Source organism: Eleutherodactylus coqui, chromosome 4 (assembly GCF_035609145.1).
Source record: "Eleutherodactylus coqui strain aEleCoq1 chromosome 4, aEleCoq1.hap1, whole genome shotgun sequence".
Lineage (NCBI taxonomy): Eukaryota > Metazoa > Chordata > Amphibia > Anura > Eleutherodactylidae > Eleutherodactylus > Eleutherodactylus coqui.
The window spans coordinates 59,644,584-59,669,794 of NC_089840.1; the positions used below are offsets into that span (position 1 = coordinate 59,644,584).

Genomic DNA, 25,211 nt, shown 5'->3' on the forward strand with positions numbered 1-25,211 from the left:
TTTAATTTGTGTGAAGATAAGCCATTGTCTTCTGCTGGCATGAATAAACAAGTAGTAGAGATGAGCGAGCAAACTCGCTAAGGCACATTACTCGAGCGAGTAGTGCCTTAGCAGAGTATCTCCCCGCTCGTCTCTAAAGATTCGGGGGCCGGCGGGGAGTGGCGGGGGAGAGCGGCAGAGAGAGATCTCCCCTCCATTCCTCCCCGCCGTTCCCCGCCCCCCGCTGGCCCCCAAATCTTTAAAGACGAGCGGGGAGATACTCGGCTAAGGCACTACTTGCTCGAGTAATGTGCCTTAGCGAGTATACTCGCTCATCTCTAGCAAGTAGTCATTGTGTTTATGCAAATCAGACAATCACCCCTCCTCTCCAGTTGTTCAGTCTTTCAAAGACTGAACTAATGACATTTAAATGAAGCGAAAAGCAAACAAAATAAATGCCATTTTTATGCAGGCTGAAACTCAGCGATAAACGAATAGTGCACGATGGCTGAGCGTTTACACGTTACGATTATCTCGCAAATTTGTTTAAATCAGGCACACTATAACACCTATTGGTTTAGTTTACGCCAATTTTGACGTACAATATCACATTTAGGTCACTCCCCACTTCCCACAAAGCCATACCTTCTTTACTGCTGAACTATGGATTTCATGCTCACATGAAATCCTTAGTTCGTGATAGCACGGACTGCACGCTGAGTTGTTTGCAGCTGCAGTTCTGCAGCAGAACAAAGGAGCTGTATGCAGATAACAGACCACTGTTATCTGCATATTGCGAAGGAGCCTCATTTACATGCAAATGAAGCTAATAAACTACTAATGGGCATTAGTGCCCATTAGTAGTTTATGCAAAATGATCGCTCAAATTGTCAATCAAACTATCTTTTGAACGAATTTTGAGCGATCATCTTTGCATGTGAATGGGGCTTTAACTCCTTTTGTAGTGCAGCAGATTACATGGTAAGGGGGCTTCTGTGAGCGTTGACTGATTCTAGTAACAGCCGCTATAATACAAGCTGTACCTCCGTATCTGTACAAGTATAGTTGCTCAACTTCTTTATGTAGGTCATATCTATATAGACTGTAAAATGATGTCTAAAGGTGAAGCTACGCACTTCAGAAAAGCTACCGATGTTGGCTTTTTCTTTTTTTTGTATTCTGCTTGTATAACCCTAGCTAATTGTTTGTTTGCAGGGCAGCTACAACCAAGCACTGGGTGTAGTAGGTATTATGCAAGCTGACACACTCTTCATAGAATCCACTGTGCAAGGACTACAGGTAGAGTTTTCAGATACATGTACAGAATGTCTCTCCCGTGTGCTGAGTCTGATGCCTGTAGCATCTAAACATCATGTACCAGCCTCACAAGGCCCGCTCTCTCCTCTTTCCCCGAGTGGGGATCTCAGCAGCAAGTTGGCCCTTCTTTGGAAAGTGGATGCCCGGGTGGAAGACGTGAACTTGTTTACATTGTCCACTTTAGTAGGTAAGTCAAGTTTTTTTTATACACTGAATGAAAATAATCCACTTTCTCTCTGCTATCAGGAACGTAATAATTTCTTTTTGCAGACAGTAAGTCTGGTAACTATGGGGGAGATTTATTAAGACCGGCGTTTCATACACTGGTCTTAATATGATCCCTGTGAGTGTAAAGGCCCATTTACGCACAACGATGATCGCTCTAAATCCGAAAGTGAGCGATAATCGTTACGTGTGAAGTTAAACGAACACTCACTTGTCGTTAGCGGTTGTTTAAGCTGACTTTTCTGTCAGCTTAAACAACTGACTCGCGAGACGGCGGCAGGACTTTCAGTTTAAATGCTCTGCACGAACGCTGACGACCCTAGCGGTGATGTCCACGCTCTTGCAGTGACTGTCGGTCTGTGTATAAGGGCTTTAAGACTCGCCTAATTTATTGAGAGACATGCCTCTTAATACATTGGTCAGGAAGGGTATGGTTTAATCCTGGGGAGACCACCTAGTGAGGAGACTTATAAAGCCATCCCTTATGCAAATACAAATAAGGAGATGGAACAATCCCTTTGTAGTGCCACTTATTGGAAGGCAGCCTTCCTGCAAGTCAAGATGGCAAGACTGTTCATCTAATCACACCACATCTCTTCGCATATCTGTCCGAGATGTAACTGTATGCCAAATTGTGCAGTAAAAAAACAACTTCTAGGGGCTTTTTTTTTCACAAAGAGTATATTTCTATAGTTTGCACGGACAGCCGCCATTCATGGCATTCTTGGACAGCCCCTTTAAGGAACATGATTTAGAACAGCAGAATTTACAGGTTCATACAGATTTGCAGATGGAGAATTGAATTGGTTTGTTTGTGTCTTTTTATATCTTTATATGTAAAAATGTATGCCATTTCAATGATGACTTATTTTAGGTGCCGCTCAGGTGAGAATAGACCTGCTGACTTTAGTAGGCAGCGCCGAGAGCTGCAGTCTCAGCCTGCAAGGTGTGGCCACATCTCTATTGAAATCCATCACTGAGAACATGGAGCCATGTTGTAAAGCTCTGGAGCATAAGGAGCCATTCCTCTACTTCTCTATTCTGACTGTGTCTTACTACACCACTATTCACGCTTTAGAGGTAGGAAGGTTTTGTTGCAGTTCTTCCTTTACATTCGTGCCTCTTCCTGTCTCGCGCTCAGATATCGCTGTACAGATAACTAGCTGGTACAATAGAATTTGACTATGCGCCCTGATAATTTTACACTCATTTTCTTCACATAAAGACCTAAAGTACGTGTGGGGAGGAACGGAGGGAAGATCTCTCTCGCTCCCCGCCGCGACTCACCTGTCACCCGTGCCGGCCCCCGAATCTTTAGAGACGAGCGGGGAGATACTCGGCTAAGGCACTACTCGCTCGAGTAATGTGCTTTAGCGAGTATACTCGCTCATCTCTAGTCATTAGTTGTTTGCCAAGATATCGCTCATAGAGAGGATCTCTGTGCTAAATTTCAAGGAGAGATGTCGCAAAATTATGGCAAATAGTACTGCAGCTAAAGTAATGAGGGGACCGAAGGGGTCCTCTCCGAAGGGTTACTCTCGTCATCACTAAGTGCTATATAGCTGCCAAACCAGAGTTGCAGGGGACACATACGCTATAAGGGTTGATTTATAAATCTTAACACAATGGTTTGACTTCTAATTTGTGTAAGGGCTCATTCACACGACCCTATGGGTAAAACACTGTGTGGATCATGCAGCATTCTATCGGCCTGCGTGAGCCGGCTATGGCCATGTATGGCAGCAAGTGCACTATATAAGCCCTAGCTACACCACATGTTAAAAAAAAATACTCACCTAGCAGCCGGCGTTTGCGTCCCTCACTCTGGGCTGTGGTGTTCCGGCAGGCTTCAGTGTCATTCTATGATGTCATTCAATGAATGACTGTGATTGGTTAATCGAGCACCAGCTCTCATTGACTGACGTGGCGCTCGCTTACCCAATCGGAGCATTAGCTTGCTGGAGGCGGGGGGGAATTCAAGCGCTGCTATCAGAAAGAACTGCTCTGTTGGCATGCAGGAGGACACAGCAGCCTGCAGCAGCGACGGAGATCAGCGCGAGGGACCCATTCACCGCGTATCACGCGGCCATGCTTCACCTGCGTAATACGTGGTGAAATCACGGTCATGTGAATGAGCCCTTAGTATGTGAAAATCTAGAATGTTGCCAGATGCTGATAAAGGTTCTTTCCCTCTGTATACAGGTGCAGTGCGCGGAGGAGCTGGTCTTACACTGGAGTCCCTGGGATCACATGTACTTGTATCAGCACACATTATCTACCCTGCAGAGTCGGGATCTGCTGATCACCACCTTAGACAGGAGATCGCAGCTATCCGAGTCAGACAGAGACTTGTCAGGGGAGTGTTCACCTTCATCGCCTCCGCAGGTATACAGTCCAGTGGCAGAAAGCCCGGGGTTTCATCGTAAGGGGATGCAGATAACAGTAGAGTTGAGTTCGGTGAAGCTACACGCTGCGGTTTGCCAGGAGAATTACTTTCTGTGCCGAGCCCAGAGGATCTGGGTCAGTCAGCATGGAGGCTCTCTTCAGCTGCGAACTCCTGAAGTGACAGTCAATGCTGATGGTCACAATATCTTTATGTTTAAAGACGTAGAGGCCCAGAGAATGCCTGAACTGGAAGAAATGTTGTTACATCGAAGCCACTTTAATTCTCTACGAACCGAGAGGAATCGCGCTTGGGTCTTGGATATTAACAATGTGTCCATTGAGTTTCCCCACCGCTACGACTTCTCCTGCATACTTGATAAGGCCATAGGGGTGCAGAAGTGGCTTAAAGGTCTTCATCGTTCTCCACGGACTCGGCCGGAGCCTCTCCCTCCGGATCTTGTACTAAGAGTTAAACAATTTTCCTTTGCCTTCTTGGACGATATCTTTGAAGTGAAGCTGAGAGATAATTATGAGCTTATGAAAGATGAGAGTAAGGAGAGCGCCAAAAGGTTAAGGCTGCTCGACGACAAGGTCGCTGCCCTTCGAAAGCAACACGGGGAGTTACTGCCAGCCCGAAAAATTGAAGAACTTTACACGTCCTTGGAAAAGAAAAACATTGAAATCTATATCCAACGCTCCCGTCGCCTTTACAGCAATACCCCCATGCGGAAGTCTGTCCTAACCTGGACTATGTCAGATCTTGAAATAGTGGCCTTAGCTGATGAGTCTCTCCATGGACCGGACAAAGTATTGGAGAATATGAGAGACATTGACAGTATCAGTCCTTTCCCCTCCGAGGAGCTACCCCTTGTGATCCAGTGGTGTCGCATGATGAAGTGCTCTCTGAAAACCTTTTACGGTGAGTGCGCCTTAATATGGTGAGAATCCGCTTCCTCTAAGCAGGTTAACCCTTTGCAATCCAATTTTGGATTCAGGGGTGTTTCTCTTTCTGCCATTATACAATGGCGCCATCTGCTGGCTAGAGCCAGTACTGCGGTATGTGACGTGTCGGAGAGGCCGCCGACAACAGAGCTGCCAGTAATATACAGTAAGAATACCCTGCCGGACGTCTTTTGACATCAGAGTTGTATAGCCTTCAATCAGAATGTCTTTAGATGTCAGACAGTGGATTGTAAAGGGTTAAGAAAAATACTTATTAATACAAAGTAGCCTAATTAATTCAGTATATACACTGATTTTGGCATAACGTAGCTATACAAAAGGAACTGGTCATATATATTGGACCTGAGCTGTCATCTATGTAGCCAACATTCTGGAAGCTCATGCTAAGAAGAGTTTTACTCGAACGAATTGCAGTATTTCCATAATAGTGATCTTTAATACGGACGTGTTATAGAAGACGTTGCAACCTTATGTCATCAGTAGTTCATCATTGTTTGGTCTGTATTTGCCTCCTTATTTGCTGTCATTGATTTTATTTCTTACTAGGTATGCACAGACCAAATATGAGGTCAAAACTCCTCTGGAAGTGGCCTAAGGGTGGTCTTATATGGCCCAATCAGGCTCATTTGATCAGGCTCATTTAAAATGCACTTGGCTTTTCAGAATAAGCTATCATGTGTGTATATAAGGAATAACACTATTTCCGGACATTATGTGACTTGTAGCCTACATTTTTCTGCATTTTCTCGCAGGGTGTAAATTTCCGTTCTCTCAGAACTGGTGTGAGGAGCCTTCTGCTGTACTTTGCTCTATACACTGCACAGAGAACTGCAGATTCTGTTTCCTAACTGTCTGTAGCACACAAAGACATATCAAAAAGGATAGCAAAACTATACAGCAGTACTGAACAGTGGAGATGTTCATAAATAGCAGTAAATCATTCATCATTAGTTTTACCATGTCTGTCTGAGCCTCTGCTTCTCTTTTCTTTCGTCCTCCCTTTTCTCTTCTGTCGTAGACTTTAATAAGCAGGATGATTCCTCCCTTTTCTACACTTAATGTTTTCTTCTCTGCTATCTCCAATAACGGAGTGAACATTCTTGACAACAGGCAGTAGGCAGCAAGTTAAGAGGAAAGGAGACCCATAGTGCCCAGTACCTTAGAGTGCTTTTTCAACACAAAAACATAATTTTTTTTTGTCCGTGTCATTGGGAGACATGGCCAAAAACTGTGGGTATAGCTGCTGCCTCTAGGAGGTGGATTGTAACCAAGAGTGTTAGTTCCTCCTACCAACTATACTCCTCCTGCAGGCACCAAGCTAATCAGTTTTAGCTTAGTGTTTGTAGGAGGCAGAACTCTGTTGCCAGTCTTGCTTCAGTTTATTTTTTATTTTTCCTTTCTACTAGCTTTGCAATTACTGGCCTGGCACTGGTCTCTCCCTGTTACCCTGCCGAGGAGGGCAAACAGAAGACAAGGAGGCACAGTTTAGTGCTAACTCAACTGTGACCTGCCAGCCATAGTTCGCCTGCTCCTCCTCCTTAAGATCGGAGCAATCCCTCCCTTCTCCTACTTTCTTATTCTGCACACTATCCCTAGCGGGTCACTCTTGCTATCTTTGGGGTGGTCAAGTTAAAACGCTTCTATGGACGGTCACTTCTCCCTCCTCTTCCCTTCCTGGGGGTCCGCTATAGCTCTTTAGCTGGGCACCTCCTCTCCACCTCTGTGGCCTGTAATCTTACGGCTTTATTTGTACTGGGCACTGTAGCCGCTATCTGTATGAAAAATGACCCTTGGCCTAATATTCCGCGCTGTGGAATATGTTGGCGCTATACAAATAAAGTTTATTATTATTATTAATATTTTCCCTTTGTCTGTATCATTTTAGTTAGAATGTATTTGCACGCTTGTTGATTGCTTTTTTTTACTCATATCCTTTAATTTCAGTGCGCATCCGTGATTATCCTAGATACCTCTTTGAGATCCGGGACTGGCATCTTTCTGGGCGGCTGCTCGGTGCGGAGCAGACTGGACCAGCCAGCGCTCGCAGAAAGCAGATCATAAATTTGGGGGCTCCGTGGGGCGATTCAACCGTGGAAAGGAACATGCCACCACTAAAGTTCTTCCATGACTTCCACTGTAAGTGATCATAACTGTTGTTTTGTATTTTCCAGCTTCTCACCCTGTAAGTCACTATGACTGAAGGCGCTTTTACACAGAGCTATTAGCACTGGGATTCCCGCATGCACCGACTGAACGACGAATGAGAATTCATTTGCTTCTTGTTCGTCGTTTAGTTTCCGTATGCAGATCGTCCTGTATAAACAGGTAGTCGCTCACTTATGAACGACCGCCTGTTTACTGTGAATGGAGACGGATGGCCCGCGATGATCCCCGCTCCGCCACCATTCAGTCAGCAATGATCGTTTCTATGTAAAATCACAGAAACTATTATCGCTGTGACGACCTATCAGGCATCTGTGCCCAACAGATCGTCCCATGTAAAAGGACCTTATTTTTTTTCCCTGTGTTTTTTTATTTCCTTTAGTGTTGGTCACATTGCCGCTTTTCGTTATTACAGTATGAAATACTATGACATCCAGGCACCTTTTCTGGCCCTCCACCATGCTTTAAACTGCATCTCTGCTTTTCCTCACACTGGCTCTTATGTATAAAAAGAGCCTTGAAATGGGCAGCCGATTTCTATTTAAAGGGGTTGTCCAGGATTAGAAAAACATGGCTGCTTTCTTCCTAACTCAGCACCACCCTTGTCCATAGGGTTGTGTCTGGTATTGCAACTCGTGTTCATTGAAATGAATGGGAACTGAGACGCAATACCAGACAACCCGCAGACAAGGGTGACGCTGTGTTGGGACAACATGTTTTTATAACCATAGACAACCCTTTTAATGAAAGAATGATTTATAAACTAACTACAAGCAACTAAAACAGAAAAAAAAGAGATTGTGAAGTTTTTACCTTAAATATAACAGAGCCTCCTTAAAGGAGTAGTGCAAAGTCTTAAACTTTTACCGTATTCAAGGGATAGAGGAGGGTCCCACCACTGGGATCCCCACCGATCACAAAGGTGGGAGTCCGGTGTCCCCTTGTATAATTGGAGCAGTGGGGGTCAAATGTGCATGATGTGCTTCATTCATCTCTATGGGACTACCAGAGATAGCTGACTAAAGTGCTCTTCCAGCTCTGATATCAGGGGTGGAGCATGTAACTCACCCAGTCTTGCCCCGCCCCTGATCATTCGGAGTGAGTTAAATGCTCAACCCCTAATCACATGACTGTGACATCATCACAGGTCCTTCATCCGGAGATCATCCTTAGTGAGTGAGTTATGCATTCCCTACAAACCCCCACGACCTCAGTTGCTATGGAATAGGACCTGTGATGATGTCACGGTTATGTGATCAGGGGCGGAGCATGTAACTCATTGACTCGAGATGAAGGAACTTTGATGACATCACCGTCGTGATCAGGGACGAAGCATGTAACTCACTCACGGACGGACAAGTGGTCATTAGTAGTTTGACTATCGATATGCCGTGGATGCTCAAAATAGGAATATCCCTTTTAAAGTCAATGATTGCTTTTGCAATCATCAGAAATGACTTTTGAGATTGTTAGATGTAACTGTGGGTTTATTTTGCAGCTGAAATCCAGCTATACACCATAGTTTGGGGACCATGTTGGGACCCAGCCTGGACCTTGGTAGGGCAGTATGTCGACCTTCTTACCAAACCTTCTGTGGATCCCAGTGCTCCGTTACCATGGTGGGACAAGAGCCGGCTGTTGCTTCATGGGCATTTCAGCATGGACATTGAACAAGCTAACCTTCATCAACTGGCAACAGAGGTAAAGGATTCAGCTACAGCATCACTATGTGTCTGTACAAGTCTGGGAATGTAACATATTTCTTTTTCCTCTTCCTAGGACCCATATAATACCACTGAGAACATGCACTGGGAGTGGAGCCGGCTGAAGTTTGCCTGGAATCCCGGGCAGTTCATCTTTAAAGGGGACTTAGATGTCAATGTGCGCACAGCCTCCAAGTGAGTGTGCAAAGCCGAATACTCCTATATGTACCCTCAGTGACTAGCCATCTGCCACACTTGTGGTTGCCACCAGAGTCCTACAGATTTTTATAGGCACAATATCTGCGCACGTCTAAATATAAATAAAATATCATAACTGGTATTGGGTCACCATTACTAGTGGGGCGCTACAGGGGTGAGTACTGGGCCATATTCTTGTTAGTATGTTTATTAACAACCTCGTAGAGGCATTGTACAGTAAAATAGTAACTCCTGGTGGGGGGGGGGGGGGACTCCTCCCGATCTGAGTTTTTTCACCCCTCCTGATGATTGGTGATTAAACATTATTCTGGGAATACCCCTTTAAATAACATGTGTTTTATAATCTGTAGGTATGATGATTGCTGCTTCCTTCACTTGCCGGATCTCTGTATGACCTTTGATATGCAGTGGCTGTGCCACGGAAACCCACACGACCACCATAGTGTAGCACTTCGCTCTCCTGACGTCATTACGGAGTTCTCTGCCATTCAGCCTCATGACTCTTATCGTGCCTTTCGCTCTGAGAACCTCATACTCTCGATCAAAATGGATTTAACCCAGTCCCATACTGGTAGGTCTACTGTTGAATAGCACTTTTCATTCTGACATGCATTGGAGTCTATGCCCTGTCTACTCCACTACTGAGTATAAGTAATTTAGTGCTCACATCATCTGTAAGGAAGGAGTCCTTGGTATCCATAAGCGGCAGGTTAACCGCAGCCTCCAGTCACTGATTGACAGATATCTATGCATCATCATAGGGAGTAAACTGTCAATCAGTACCTTGAGGGTGGAGCGAGCCCCCAGATCATGAATAACAATTCAGGCACTTCAACTAACAAGGTATAAGTTGCACTCAACTACACGGCAGGCTGACATAAGAGACCCAGTGATGACCTCAGCCAGTCTGTCACTACTTGGTGATGGATTCACTTTAATGAAAATTGTCACCAAATTCATTCCTATCTGACAGTGAGGGTGATCAATGAGTGGAACAGGTTACCACGGGAGGTGGTGAGTTCTCCTTCAATGGAAGTGTTCAAACAAAGGCTGGACAGACATCTGTCTGGGATTATTTAGTAAATCCTGCATTGAGCAGGGGGTTGGACCAGATGACCCTGGAGGTCCCTTCCAACTCTACCATTCTATGATTCTACAGTCCATAGCATCAGTGAACTTGGGCACAGTCTTGAACTAAGCAATCCTCCCCATGATGCTGACTGGGGGATAGAAAATAGACCACCGTGTTGCTGTTTAAAGGGGTTTTCCTATTATCTAAAATTGCTTCACAGCTACTCCACACTTCCTGGTTGCTGCTGACCAGAACATGTGACTGCTGTAGCCAATCACTAGCTATAGAAGGTCACTGCTGTGCCCAGTGATTGGCTGCAGCAGTCACATGTTCTGGTCAGCAGCAACCAGGAAATGCAGAGTAGCGGTGAAGCAATTTTAAGTAGCGGGAAAACCCCTTTAACAGTTGCTTTAAATCTCAAATACTACACTTCATCAACCCAGTGATTTCTTCTATAAAGGAAGGGTTTTGAAACTCCACAAATTACAGTAAAGAAAAGTGACATTTCTGGGAGTTTTTGTTTTTATTTTTAATGTGACTTTTAGGGGGTTAAAGAAGTAGGGAGAGCAGAGAAGAATATTATACGGGCCCACTAAATGCTACCCAGTGGCTAAGATGGTAGATGCCAAATAACTTGTGATACTTTCTTCTCTTCATTTATCTCTGAGACATGGTAAGTGTCCCCGTAGGACAGGTACTGGTGACAGGTTCTTTTAACCCTCTCCAATCCACTGTCTGACGTCTAAAGACATTATGATTTAAGGCTGTACAGCTCTGATGTTGGAAGATGCCTGTCGGGGTTCTCTTACTGTATTTTGCCAGCCTCTCTCCTCTCGGAGCCTATCCAATGTGTCGCCTCATGCAGTACTGGCTTTAGCCAGCAGATAGCGCTGTTGTATAATGGCAGAAAAAGAGTAAGCCCCCTAGGAAAACCAGGATAGAAATTGGATTGGAAAGGGTTAAATGTTATATAGTGTAGCCAGTTTGAAGTGGTGAGCAAGCCTTTTTCATAACTCATCCATGACAGGTTATTGACAACTTTTTCATTATTTTAACAAACCAGAAAGGTGTTAAAGGAGTTTTCCCATCTCAACCTTTCATAGCCCATATGGGAAACTGACGCCAAGACTACAGGCCACAATTTCGGAGCCGAGCACTTTTTCCATAACTGTCATTGAAGTGAATGGGAGCTACGGAAATAGCCTAGCATAGTGCGCTACTCTGTTCCCTTCATTTTCCAAGTTATGGAAACATTCACATAAAAAGCCCAAAATACAATACCTGAAGGTCTGCAAAGCAGACACGGTCGCCATAGGCACGATCGCCATAAGGCAGGCACAATCGCCGTAGGGCAGGCGCAATGGCTGTAAGCCCTGGAGATATGCAGTCAGCCAGACAATAATGTGGAGGAGCAGGTATTGTATTTTTGGTTTTTTCTGTGAATGTCTTTGTTTTTTCCCTCACCTCTGTGATTCCAAGTTATGGAAACAGTCAGAGAGAATACCAGACAGAGCACCATCCAACCTAAGGCCCGCACTGAACATACCCGTCCATGGGCAGCACTGTTTCAGAGTTTCTGCACTTTATCAGTACCATGTAGGGTTCTGGTTAGCTGGGTGAGATATCTTGTAAAAACAGCCCTTCTCCACAGGGAGAATGAGCATTTTGCAAGAGTTTTTTCCAAATGATGTATATTGTTTTTTACTCAGACATCTGCCAGCCTCGCATATTGGTCTACAGCAGTACCTTACGCTGGATGCAGAATTTCTGGGCGACGTGGAGCAGCGTGAGCCGTCCTATCTGCCGTGGGAAGCTTTTTAATAACTTGAAGCCAGGAAAAAAGAAGCTGGGTCAGCACTATAAGCAGCTTTCATACACCGCCTTATTTCCACAACTGCAGGTCAGTATTGGGGACCTATTAACCCCTTATTAAAAAAAAATGCAAAAACAATAACAAGAAAACCTAAAGTTCATGGGATCCGCTGTATCGCTGCTATTTCCAGATCCACTACTGGGCATCGTTTGCACAACAGCGTGGAATTCAGGTTGAATGCAGCCAGGGGGAAATCTTTACCCGGGGAGTGCAGAGGCTGATCCCACAAGGTAAGTAACAGGAATAGTAACCTCCGAGATCTCTAATAATTTGTGTTTCTTTACTAAAACCCAAGACAAAACAATATCTTAGGACAGTCTTTCTAAGATTTGTTCTTGTTTTTGGCAAATTATATAGAAAAAAAATACCCATACCGGGCCATATGATAAAGGATTTTTCTTACTAATCCATAAACCCTGTAATATCAACATGATTGAAATTAAAAGGGCTGTTCCTACTAAAGTCATATAACTGATGTCTGACCACAGGGACCTCCAGTGATGGTGGAAAGAAACATAACCTGAAAGCCCCATGTGAATAGAGTGGTGGCGTGCGTTCACATGTGGGACCGGGAAGAACGCTGAGCGTATTGATCTTCTTTCGTCCCAAAGAATTGAATGGAGTGGTGTTCATGCATGCACACGTTCGCTCCATTCACATGGGCATTTGAGGTTATTGTTCTCAGCATTGCTAGGGGTCCCAATGGTTGGCCCCCACATTTATCATAAACATCTTTAATGGGAGACCAATTTGTCGCCATCTTTTTGCAGCCCTCTCTGAGGAATGCATAGCAGTCACATTGATTGCAGTGATATGTCTACTGTATGTATCTGTGAAATAGTTTGGGAAAAATGTACATTTTATCCGTAGCAGCACATACGTAGAAGACTACAAGAAGTAGTCCTTGATATTCATGAGTTGCAGGCTAACCACATCCTCCCCACCCTCCAGCCACTGAAAAATGACTATTGTCTGCCTGTTACTGTGCATATAAAGACAAGTTGTCAATCAGTGGTTGGTGGTCGGGACTCGCCTGCAGCTCATGAATATTGAAGACTTCTTCTTGTAGTTCTCTGGGTGGTTGATACTTATATAATGCAAGTTGCTTCCAAACTACTGCACAGATACATACAGCAATGTAATCCCAATGAATGTCACTATTTTAGGGTGGTTTCACAACTGCGCCAGTAACTTCACTTTCCTGCTCCATTGGGAGACCAGGAAAGGGGAATCTCCGCGGTTGAACGGTTCCGAACAGCAACAGGTGGACCCAATTGACTGTAATGGGGTCAGTACGTTTTCTGCCAACCTGCCCAGCTTTTGGGCAGAAGAAAATGCGCTGCGTGCAGCACCTTTTCTTCCAGTATTTTCAGCCAGAAGGCTGCAAAAAGATGGTGAGAGATTCCCTTTACTACACTAGCCCCCGGGGTAAGACCTGTGCTATGTGCACTCCTATGCAGTGTTTGCATGCTGACTGCTGTTTTACACTAGTTACATAGAAGTCCCCATACATAACTACAGACTGGCCAACTTCATCAGATAAATTTGAATGTTCTTTTATTTGTCTAATAGCCTAAAATGGGTATTCAGCGGTTGGTGTCCTGTTTTTGTAATCGTGTTTTGATGCGTGATGTAACCTTTCCCTGACAGCTGGCACAGTAATGCGTCGCTTAATCTCAGAATGGAGTGTGCCACAGATGACCAGCAAATTAAACCTAGTAACCGTGCATCTGATGGCTTCTGCTTGTGATGAAAACGCGGATCACCAGATTGACAATCTAGTGCAGAAAACCCATCTGCTCAGCCTGTCTTCACTGAGTTACGAAAGGCAGGTGAGAACGTGAGAGAAGCGCACATATTCACAAAGTCGATCCCTTATGATCAGTGCATCCATTTACCAATAGGACGATTATTGTACTGAAAGCGGCCAATTTATTTTTTCCCTTGGTAATTCTGCACAGTCGTTACTAAGTATTAGTGTTTTATTTACAAAAAGTTTAAAAAAAAAAAAAAAAAAGGTCCTAAATTTGCACACAAGTATATTTATTTCTCCAACCAGTTTTCTAAAGTTTGTTTTACTGCTTGATAGGAGTTGTCTGCCACCGGTGAGGAGAACCCAACCTACACCCACCGCCTGCATCTGGTCGATCTTCGTGCATCATGGACAACTTTGAACAGAGATATAGCATTTGGACTGTATGACGGCTACAAGAAAGCAGCCATATTGAAGCGCAATCTTTCCACTGAGGCCTTAAAAGGACTAAAAATTGACACCCAACTGCAAGCTAAGAAACTAAAACGAGGCTCCATGCGCAGCTTTCCTCCACCCAAAAAAGTTGCACCACCTGTAGTTACTGGGCGGACTGAGAGGTCTCCGTCAGGAGGTACAAGACGTTGGCTTTATTACCTGTTACTACTTAGACCTTTAAAGGGTTTTTAAAATTGATGTTTTATTTCTGGGATAGGCCATCAATATATTGGTGGGGGTCCAATACTTGGTATTCAAATGAATGGAACAAAGCTGCATTACACAAAACAGCCACTGCACAAAGTACATTGAAGAGGCTGCAGCGCTCTCACAAGCTCTGCGGCGCCTTCAAACAACTGATTGGTGGGAGTGCTGAGAGTCAGACCCCACTAATCTGATCATGAAAACCTATCCTAAGCATAAGCCATCAATTTCAAAAGCCTGGATATCCCCTTTAACTAATGTAAAGGCACATTTCCTGGCAGCTCAGTTTTTTTTGTCACCTACTGATTGATGACTTTTGTCCCCACGGTTGACTCTAGGAGCAGACATGTTACAGAAGCTCATTGAAGAGACGGATAAGTTTGTAGTGTTCACAGAAGAAGAGTCTGGAGTCAGTGAGCAGTTGTGTGGCAAAGCCGCCTGTCAAGACAAAGATATCTACAACCACAACTGGCTCATTGAGCTGGTAAACTGCCAGGTGGGTATTGGTGGCAGGATAACTGGATTAGTTGCTGGCAAATGGTAAGTGAAGCTAGTGGAGCCTAGGATGCATCTGGTATTACACTTCAGCTCCATTGAAATAAATGGGAATGAGCTGCAATGCCACACAACCTGTGGACAGCTGTGGCGCTACTGGAAAGAAGCAGCCATGTTTTTCTAATCCTGTACAACCCGTTTAAGTACATAAAGCATACTGTGAAATGACTGTAGACGTAGAGTAAGACACACATTTTCAAAGTAAGGATTGAGGAAGGCACCAGTTATATTATCTATACGTTCTGCATGTATATAGCAATTTTCGCTGCTGTGTTATTGAGGGCCGGCGGCACAGAAGAGGATCAGCAGTGCAGGTTGCGTAGTGATGGGCTGCAAGGTTCCCCCCACTGAGCGGGAATGCAGCAGCGGTCCCCAAAAAATGAAGAAGCCAGGGAGAAGGAAAAAATGGGTTAAAAGAGGCCACCTGCACACCCTCAAAAGTATGCCCTGTTTGCAGATCTTCTGGAAGGTGGTCCTAGGACAGAAAAACAGTCATCCCCTCTGTGGCTGGGGAGGAAGAGGGTTGTGGTGTCAATGGTGGTGCCCGGTAGCGGTGGAGAGCAAAGGAGGGAGAAGAGAAAGGGGAGTGGGGGGGAGGCTGAATATTTACCCTGGAGTGGAGAAATACCTTCACACCATAGAAAATATAGCTTCAGAATTCCAGCACAGTGTGCCCTATTTGCCCACCTGCCTTTGGATAGGAAGGGAGTGCTCCAATGCATGGGGCCATTATGGCTGGTGGGTAAGGGTCAAACTAAAGAGTTTGCCTCCTTGTCTTCTGAAGGCTGGGCTGGCAGCAGAATGGTTAACGCCATTCTTTTTGCCCTCTGTGGTGGGGTAACAGGTAGAATCTAGTGCCAGCCCTGTGTTCCCAGAACCAGGAAGACGACAGCTGAAGACATTTTGCGAAAATAATTTTTATTTTTTTGCTCTTCTTTGCACCACGATTTTCTGAGACAAATCAAGCAACACCTCTAGAGTTACACTAAGCTTAGCTGTGCGATACGGCGGTTTTAGTACCTCAAGATCACGGCGCTAGTCCATCGCCCAATGACGGCGCTAGTCCATCGCCCAATGATGTCATACTGAGGTCAGACTTTTGTTGCTTGCTACATTGGTCCTTCCTCTTCACAAGCAGGTATCTTACACTGTTGTAGGACGTGTTGTCAAGAAATAACACTTTGATCTGAAAACGTTCATGTTTTTGTAACGCTCACCAGCATGAGTACGGTTCAGAAACGAGACATACTCTATGTCAAAATCCCTGCATGGATTCTAATCCACGCCATTAAGTGATTTGGTCTAAATATATATGAACAGAGAGAGTAATGCAATACCACACTGTTAGGGCTCATTCACACAGGCATGTTTATATTTCAGTCTGTGACATATGCAACGTTTTTACTGCATGTATATATGCGGATTTGGTGTGTATGCAGACCATTGTGTTTATACATAATCCCATCCCGTGGCATGATTTCCCACAGAATTTCCTCCTGTGGAAGCTGCCATAGGATTGCGTTAGAAAACGCAATCCTAGGCAGACGGCCGCGATTTGTCTACGCAAAATCACGCACAGAAAACAAACTGCGGCATGCTCTATTTCTGCGCGGCGCTCGCAGAGCCCCGCACAGAAATGTCACTCCCCGACCGCCGGAGCTGGTGAGTGCCGCGCTGGTCCCTACAGGGGCTCGGGCCGGGTCCCGCTGCGAGAATTCTCGCAGCCGGATCCGACCTGGCCGTCTGCAGGCGACCTTAGTCCTCCAGTCCCATGTACACCTTGGCTTTGTTTCTACAGATGGTGCTTCGAGGAGCAGAGACTGAAGGTTGCGTGATAGTGTCTGCAGCCAAAGCCCAACTATTGCAGTGCCAACACCACCCCTCCTGGTATGCAGACACCCTGAAGCAAAAAACTTCATGGACATGCCAGCTTGACAGCATGCAGTATTTTGCTACCACTGAGAGCAGTCCGAGCGATGGAGAAGATGGGCAGCGTTGGTTGGAGGTCAGTCTATCCCCACTCTTTTACATTGTTTATTGCTCTGCAATTGTTTTAGCTTTATTGTATTTTGAAGGTTCCCCCCCCCCCCCCCCCCCATATTGTGATTTGTGTATGACATTGGGTGATTTTTTAAAAACCTCTAATGATTACATTTATTTAGATAACAGTGGAGACTGTAAAGTTTTTTTTTATTTGTCAACTCAGGTTAAGAACATCGAGGAGCATCGGCACAGGAACCTGGACTCTGTGCAGGAGCTCATGGAGAGTGGCCAAGCAGTGGGCGGCATGGTCAGCACCACCACAGGTCTGCTTTGGCGTGTTATGTTGTGGAGCCTAATAAACAGACTGTTTCGAGTTGAACAGAAATATTTTTTCTTTTTTTTTTTTCCCTTGTATTTCTCAAAATGTTCTTTATTTCTGGCAGATTGGAGTCAACCAGCAGAAGCTCAGCAACACCAGCAGGTGCAGAGAATAATCTCCCGCTGTAATTGCCACATGTACTACATCAGCTACAGTCATGATATAGACCCCGAATTGGCTTTGCAAATTAAACCTCCCCCAATGCCATTACATCCGGAAAAGGAAGACCTGCTGAAAGGACACGAAGGTATATACAATGCTGCGTTCAGTAGACCGGTACCTATTAATCGTAAGATCAGAAGGCACTAGAGATGAGCGAGTATACTCGCTAAAGGCAATTGCTCGAGCGAGTATTGCCTTTAGCGAGTATGTCCCCGCTCAAGACGGAAGGTTCAGGTGCCGGCAGCGGGCACGGAGCTGCGGGGGAGAGCGGGGCGGAACGGAGGGGAGATCTCTCTCTCCCTCTCTTCCCCCCCCCCCCCCCCCCCCCCCCCGCTCCCTCCTGCTGACTGCCGCTACTCACCGCTCCCCCGCGCCGGCACCCGAACCTTCCGTCTCGAGTGGGGAGATACTCGCTAAAGGCAATGCTCGCTCGAGCAATTACCTTTAGCGAGTATACTCGCTCATCTCTAGAAGCCACCTATATGCGTTGGACAAAGTGCAAGTTTGTTTTTAATACGATCTTGGCGACTAACTTAAACAACCTGTATGAAAAATGGTTATCTTTTGAGTACTGCCATACTGAGGCCGGGCATGTCTGTATTTAATGCGTGGGTTTTTTGCAAGCAGAATACGCTGTACCAATCTTCCGTAGGCGGCCATGTTTGCGCTGACACAAATTGCACAAGATACGCATGCAAGAAAAATCACAGCATTTTCTATCTTGGCGCATAATACACCAAGATAGTTCATGGCAATGGGCGGCACACAGCCAGTACGCAGTATCATTGCGTACTGGCTGTGCGCTGAGTGCATATATCTTGCGCCGACACGCTGCAAGATGCACTCATGTGAGTCTGACCTTACTGATATACTGTATTCTATTCAGAAATCACAGAAGGCAGCCTTATTTACTGGTATATGGATACAGAGGTACGAGGGCAAGTAAAAACACTGCTACCATGCAGCATGCAAAATGCTATATGGAGGGGCGTTGTACAGCTGCAAAATACTGATGAACAATCACTCACACGCCTGTCATACGCTGGGCTTTGGCTGCTTGGTAGTATTCTTGTACATAGATAAGGCTTGTATAGGATGTCAGTCACACAGATGCATATAGTGCACAATGTAGGCTTACAGCCTCTTAATGACACCCATACTGTTACATCAGGTGGACTGTCTTGCACCTTATATGTGATCCTCACAAAATACTGACACCCCCCGGCTCTCCCAACATCTGCCTGTTCTGCATGCTGCTGGGAAGTGGCGTCCTTACCTGCCCCTGTATCTCAGTACGTATGGCTGCTCTCTGTAATTTTATGCATAGATTTATCCCATTTTTCAGTGATCTGCTTCCTTAAAGGAGTTGTAAAGATTATGGTTGCTGTCTTCCAAAGACTGTGCCAGGCCTGTCCATAGGTTGTGTAAGGTATTGCACCTAAGCCCTATTCACTTCAATGGATCTGGGCTGCAATACTAGACACACCCCACAGACAGGTGTTGCACTATTTTAGAAGAAAGCAGCCATGTTTTTTCTAGGCCTTCGCAACCCCTTTAAGTAATTTCAGGCATTGCTCAGTATCTGTATCAAGACTCTGGGAATAAGACTTCAGAATAAGACTGGGAATAAGACTGTGCTTTAATAAGTATAGGTTTCTTACAGTCAGGTGCTGGGGCTAAAGCATGACACCTCATTAGAGATGAGCGAGTAGTGCCTTAGCCGAGTATCTCCTCGCTCGTCTCTAAAGATTCGGGGGCCGGCGCGGGTGACAGGTGAGTTGCGGCGGGGAGAGAGGGGAGAGAGAGATCTCCCCTCCGTTCCTCCCCGCTCTCCCCCGCCGCTCCCTGCCGGCCCCCGAATCTTTAGAGACGAGCGGGGAGATACTCGGCTAAGGCACTACTCGCTCGAGTAATGTGCCTTAGCGAGTATACTCCCTCATCTCTACACCTCATCTAGGCACAATGGCCAGAAATCTAGCGGGTTTGGATTTTTTGCATTCGTGGGTAACTTGCGAACCGCAACACAACCGCATTAACTTCTATTACTTTGCAGGACTATATTGCTATGTTTGGCCATGTGATCTGTGTCACGGTCAAAGTCGCCGTGTAGTCTTAGCCGTAGAGGACACGCACCTCATGACTGACCTCCTCTTCTTCATTGCAGTTGCTGCCGATACCTTTACTTTAAAACACCAGCACCTAGAGATCTCTACCAACCCTGCGCAGTACGCCATGATCTTGGATATAGTCAACAACTTGCTGCTGCATGTGGAGCCAAAGCGAAAGGTGTTCAACCATTTTCTTTTCATTTTAAGTATCTCTGGTGTATTTTGCTGATATATACAGGTTATTCACACATTCTGAATAAACCACCTTTGTGTAGTAATAGAACAATCACTTAGGTTGCTATTACTTTTCTCCATAAACCATATTTGTTACGTTTGTAACCTATCTAGTCATCTTTTCATAGAGTAATGGGAATATAGGCTGGTGCTTGTGTTACGTTTTATGGGGAAATATGTATGATTGGTTGATTAGGATACTTATTGAGTATTATAGTATGAAGAATAGAGTTGAGATGGAATGCAGCAAAGATAAGAGGTGTAAAATGGATAAGGATTAGAGATGAGCGAGTATACTCGCTAAAGGCAATTACTAGAGCGAGTATTGCCTTTAGCGAGTATCTCCCCCGCTCGAGACTGCAGGTTCGGGTGCCGGCGGCGGCCAGGGAGCTGCGGGGGAGAGCGGGGCGGAACGGAGGGGAGATCTCTCTCTCTCCCTCTCCCCCCCGCTCTCTCCTGCTGACTGCCGCTCCCCCGCGCCGGCACCCGAACCTTTGGTCTAGAGCGGGCAGGTACTCGCTAAAGGCAATACTCGCTCGAGCAATTGCCTTTAGCGAGTATATTCGCTCATCTCTAATAAGGATGTATAAGGAGAGTGGGTCATCATGCATAATAAGCAAAATAATATAATGATTGGCAAAGAATATACAGGGAAAACAGAAAAAAGTAATAAAAGTAAATGTGAAGTACATTTAAATATATAAAGGGCCCATACAGAGATCTCATGAGGAGCTCTATTGTGTCAAGGACTGTGACTGTAACAAGGGGGCGCCCTCTACATCTTGAGGAAAGAAGGTTTCTACACCAACATAGAAGAGGGTTCTTTACTGTAAGAGCAGTGAGACTATGGAATTCAGAGAATGTGGGGATGGTGAACTCAATAAAAGCGTTTGAGGGGCCTGGATGCCTTTCTTGAGTGTCACAATATTACATGTTCTAGTCACTGGAGTGATGATCCAGGGATTATTCTGATTGGCAGATCGAAGTCAGGAAGTATTATCACTGTTCTTATACCACTCATTCATCATAAATGGAATTTTTTTGCCTCCTATAACATCACTAGGAACACAGTGAGAAGAAGCAGCGAGTGCGTTTCCAGTTGGAGATCTCCAGTAACCCTGAGGAGCAGCGAAGCAGCATCTTACATCTCCAAGAAGGCGTTCGTCAACACGTGTTGCAAATACGGCTGCTGGAGAAGCAAATGTATTCCGTCGTGAAGGTGTGACCGCCTGTTTTATCACTAGACTTCACAGTACATAATACAGCTTGATTTGTGTCGCAGTTACCTAATAGTTTTCGCATTGGAGGGTGCAGTTGCTTGTAATGTATAATCATTTTGACCTTGCTATAATAAAAATCAGCTTTCTATGCACTGACTTTAGGGAGCTTGGATGCTATTTTGCAACCAGCCTCAGGCTTCCCGCTACACGGAGCGATTAATAGTTCACACTCAGAAATAATGGCAGAGTCCTTCATTCTTTTTAACAGTTTGTAGAGGCAGAGAAATCTTTTAGATTTTGTTCATTAGTCGTTCACATTTACTGTACAGTAAATGTGAACGACTAAACGATTGCCGTTTACATGCAATGACATGTAAATGAGCGAACAAAGATTTTTTTATCGCTCAAATCTGTATGATCCAACAATTTTTTGAACGATAATCGTTGCGTGTAAGAGGGCCCTCGGTTGCAGTGTAAAATATGAGGGCATGTCAGAGTGGCAATTTGGGCTGCAGATGAGACAGGAAGTGGATTTGTGCCACCTCGGATCCCTTTAGACCAAGCAGCTCATCCTAGATGAGGTTTAAAATCCACTAGTACGGTATGCTTTTTTTATGACAAGAGCATAACCTGTAGTGCTATTCTAGTAACACGCACAAACTTGTAGTATCCAGTCAGTGCAGATCACTAGGATTTATATTCTCTTTTAAAATACCTTGGCCAAACCAGTCATGGTTTTGTTAATAATGGAAATTATGAAGTTGTTGTAAATGGAACCTAAATCATCCCTTCTGCTGGAAACCTCTCCAAATGTAAAAAGTTTACTCTTTTTATTTTTCCAGCTGCTTCATGATGAAAGCAAGAATGAGTGTTTGCATGATCAGCATCATAACCTGCAGGGACAGCTCTTCCAGGAGAAGATGGATTTACAGCAAAAGAGTGAAGAACTCAACATCCTCATTAGGTAACCTCTCAAATATGTCCGTGTGCAACTATCTTATAAAACTTTGGCTTTTATAGCTATGTTCACTAGAGATGAGCGAGTATACTCGCTAAAGGCAATTGCTCGAGCGAGCATTGCCTTTAGCGAGTATCTCCCCCGCTCGAGACTGCAGGTTCGGGTGCCGGCGCGGGGGAGCGGTGAGTAGCGGCTGTCGGCAGGAGGGAGCGGGGGGGAGAGAGAGAGATCTCCCCTCCGTTCCGCCCCACTCTTCCTCGCAGCTCCGTGCCCGCTGCCGGCACCCGAACCTGCAGTCTCGAGCGGGGGAGATACTCGCTAAAGGCAATGCTCGCTCGAGCAATTGCCTTTAGCGAGTATACTCGCTCATCTATAATGTTCACCCTTTAATGAGGTTCTGTATGAATTGCCAAAAACAGTATTCAGACAGAACCCCAAACGGAGCCATAGGCTGTCATTAGTCAACGGATACCAAAAGCTACAATTTTTGATCTCCGTTTGACAAGGTTTCCGCTAGTTTCTATTATTTTTTTCTGGACAGAATAGTGCACTCGGCCACGCTATTCTGTCCAGCTAAACTAACAGAAACAAAAAGCGACTGTCTTTAATGACCATTGTTCGTTAAAGTCGGTCTGTTGGCTCTCCTGATATGTCTTGGTAAATAGTTGTGTTCCTAATAAAAGTTTTTTAATTCTTTAACTAGCTAAAACATATTGAGTTTTGTTTCAGGTGCTTTAAAGATTTCCAGCTGCAAAGGGCAAACAAGATGGAATTGCGCAAACCACCAGAAGATGTGAGCGTGGTTCGTCGTACTGAGTTCTACTTTGCACAAGCGCGATGGAGGCTGACCGAGCAGGATGGACAGTTGGGCATTGCAGAGTTAGAACTGCAGAGATTCCTGTACAGCAAGGTAGGAACAATTCTAGGAACAGAAGTAGATTGAAATCTCTAGTAAAAAGATATACTCAAATTAGAAGAACCTGGGGGATCCCTGTCCTTATGCGTTATGTACTTCATAGGGTGGAGACTCCATCATAAACTCGGCTCATCCACATGTTCGCATGGTTGACCATTCATTTGATCAGTGGCTACTGGAGGGGAATTGTTTTACCAGAAGTTTCATCTGGCTGGACGTTCCCCTCTGGCGGTTGACTTTGCAATAGATGGATGAGCCAAGTCTATGAGAGACTCCCCTTTCTGACTTTCACCAGGGTAGATTGTGCTTAGAAAAGAGCTTGTATTGAACAGACAACCATGTTAAACAGGAAAATAAATAAAATTCAATTCCTAACCTCTCTGCATCGTCATCAAGGATTTCATTATGCAGTTAGGAGATTTTTACTATTTTTGCCCATTCTTCTCTATACAAAAAATAAATTAAAAGATATTGGCCCTATTTTGGTACCATTAGAAAGCCCAATCTAGGCTTAAAAAAAGGCATCGAGTAAAAAAAAAAAAATTAACACATTTAGAATGTATTGTTTTGAAAATATGAAATTTTCCTATGACATTCGAGCATTAAAGGACTTGGCTACGAAGGGGTTAAGCAAACTGAATTATGAATTTAATGTGAACATTACTTCAAAGCAATAAATGATTTTTTTTCTTATATAACATAGGTCAATAAGTCCGATGACACTGCTGAGCATCTGCTAGAACTGGGCTGGTTCACTATGAACAATCTGCTCCCTAATGCCATTTACAAGGTGAGAAAATCAAAGCTGAATTAGGGTGCATTCACACTGTGCTTACAGCAAAGGTCAGGAGGATTTCCTGTCATATACCTCCAACAAATGCCTCTGATGTATACCAATGTATAGCCATAAGTAGCCCATAGGCTCCTGCATGCTATACTTTCTTTTACTGGTTGCCTCTGTATAGAATAACCTAATCCACTATGCTATTCTATATGGCAAAAAGAGGTATATTAATGTATAAGAGCCCGATGGGATGGAGGTCAACATGATGCTCTTTTGGCTTTCATTGAGTGAATTGGGAGCCTACAGAAAAGCTTGACATATACACTAAGAACTTTCTTGATGCATATGCCAAACGTACAATGCGAATGACGGGTGATTGAACCCTTACGAGCTCAACACTGAATCTTTCATTTTAAGATCTAAATCTCACCAAATCATTACATGGATGTGTGTTTCTTCCATAGGTGGCACTGAGACCGCAGAGTCCTGCTCAATCAGGCAGACAACTTGCACTAAGACTGTATAGCAAAGTCCGTCCACCTGTAGGAGGCATCTCCATAAAAGAGCACTTTGAAGTAACAGCCTCCCTTCTTACTTTTCATATTGTGATGATAAACTAAATATCTTTATTCCGTCTGCTGTCCTTAATATCTGCCATTTCTTCAGTTTCTTTATGCAGAATACTTTGTGGTCAGTATCCTTTGTACTAAGTAATAGAATAAATCCTTTATTAGTTTGTTTAAGTAGAGAGCTGCTAAGACTGCCCTGCCAGACTGAACCCAACCATGTGTTATATGATTGCCCGTTTATTTGAATGAGCACCATGTGACATGTGATACTATATATCTGCTCCTGAAGGGAATATGTGTGGCCAGCTACAACTTTAGCTCACAATATTAGCTGTTAAAGGTTGGGACATTTGCAATCAGTTCATCTTTGCGTCAGTTGAAAAGGGTTTACGGTTTGCCAACCCTATAACACAATACAGTACCTCTGATTATAGATAGCTCTTCATAAAACAGTAAGATAAGAAACCCCATACCCACCACCTCCAGCACTGATCGCTCACTCAGATAGGAGACCTGCTTTTTAGCTCCACTGAGAGATCAAGTTAGAGCTGCTGCCCATAGAGGTTTGTAGAGATAGGGAGGAGGAAGACGTATCAGCAGAGGGAGAGAGGCAGGCTGACACACACAGAGTCGCTGCTCATGGCTTTAGTAAGTTTTCTATCTAACCTTAGTATTAGATTCACAGCTAAACCGCTTAGTAGTGGTGTATAATGTTCTCTGTGCTTTTGCTGCTGCATCTGAGACTGTGCAACACTGAGAAATCAGATTACAGTTGCTCACAGATGTCTATGTAGAAGGGAAGAGGAGACTGGAGGAGCAGAATCTCTTCTTTGTGTGTAGTCTGTGAAAGATCACATGGCAGCTAGTCTCCTCTTCCCTTCTTCCATTTCCATAGATCTCTTTGAGCAACTGTAATGTGATCTCTCAGTTAAACTTAAAAGCTATGATACTGTGAGATTTGATTATTGAATAGTGAATGAACAGTTTAGGTG

The 25,211-nt window shown here is 44.6% G+C and overlaps 1 protein-coding gene across 1 annotated transcript in view; it reads left to right on the plus strand.

The window, feature by feature from the left end:
- BLTP2 (bridge-like lipid transfer protein family member 2) overlaps positions 1 to 25,211 on the plus strand; it is a 75,420-nt gene that overhangs the window by 46,099 nt on the left and 4,110 nt on the right. Inside the window, exons 15-35 of the mRNA XM_066599542.1 lie at positions 1,195 to 1,483; positions 2,396 to 2,601; positions 3,724 to 4,825; positions 6,814 to 7,005; positions 8,531 to 8,733; positions 8,812 to 8,930; positions 9,305 to 9,525; positions 11,736 to 11,926; positions 12,030 to 12,129; positions 13,550 to 13,731; positions 13,989 to 14,283; positions 14,690 to 14,847; positions 16,705 to 16,911; positions 17,113 to 17,212; positions 17,333 to 17,515; positions 19,595 to 19,716; positions 20,836 to 20,991; positions 21,835 to 21,956; positions 22,680 to 22,860; positions 23,570 to 23,656; positions 24,115 to 24,225. Of these exons, the coding sequence (XP_066455639.1) occupies positions 1,195 to 1,483; positions 2,396 to 2,601; positions 3,724 to 4,825; positions 6,814 to 7,005; positions 8,531 to 8,733; positions 8,812 to 8,930; positions 9,305 to 9,525; positions 11,736 to 11,926; positions 12,030 to 12,129; positions 13,550 to 13,731; positions 13,989 to 14,283; positions 14,690 to 14,847; positions 16,705 to 16,911; positions 17,113 to 17,212; positions 17,333 to 17,515; positions 19,595 to 19,716; positions 20,836 to 20,991; positions 21,835 to 21,956; positions 22,680 to 22,860; positions 23,570 to 23,656; positions 24,115 to 24,225 (4,527 nt within the window). The remainder of the gene's footprint in view (positions 1 to 1,194; positions 1,484 to 2,395; positions 2,602 to 3,723; positions 4,826 to 6,813; positions 7,006 to 8,530; positions 8,734 to 8,811; positions 8,931 to 9,304; positions 9,526 to 11,735; positions 11,927 to 12,029; positions 12,130 to 13,549; positions 13,732 to 13,988; positions 14,284 to 14,689; positions 14,848 to 16,704; positions 16,912 to 17,112; positions 17,213 to 17,332; positions 17,516 to 19,594; positions 19,717 to 20,835; positions 20,992 to 21,834; positions 21,957 to 22,679; positions 22,861 to 23,569; positions 23,657 to 24,114; positions 24,226 to 25,211) is intronic.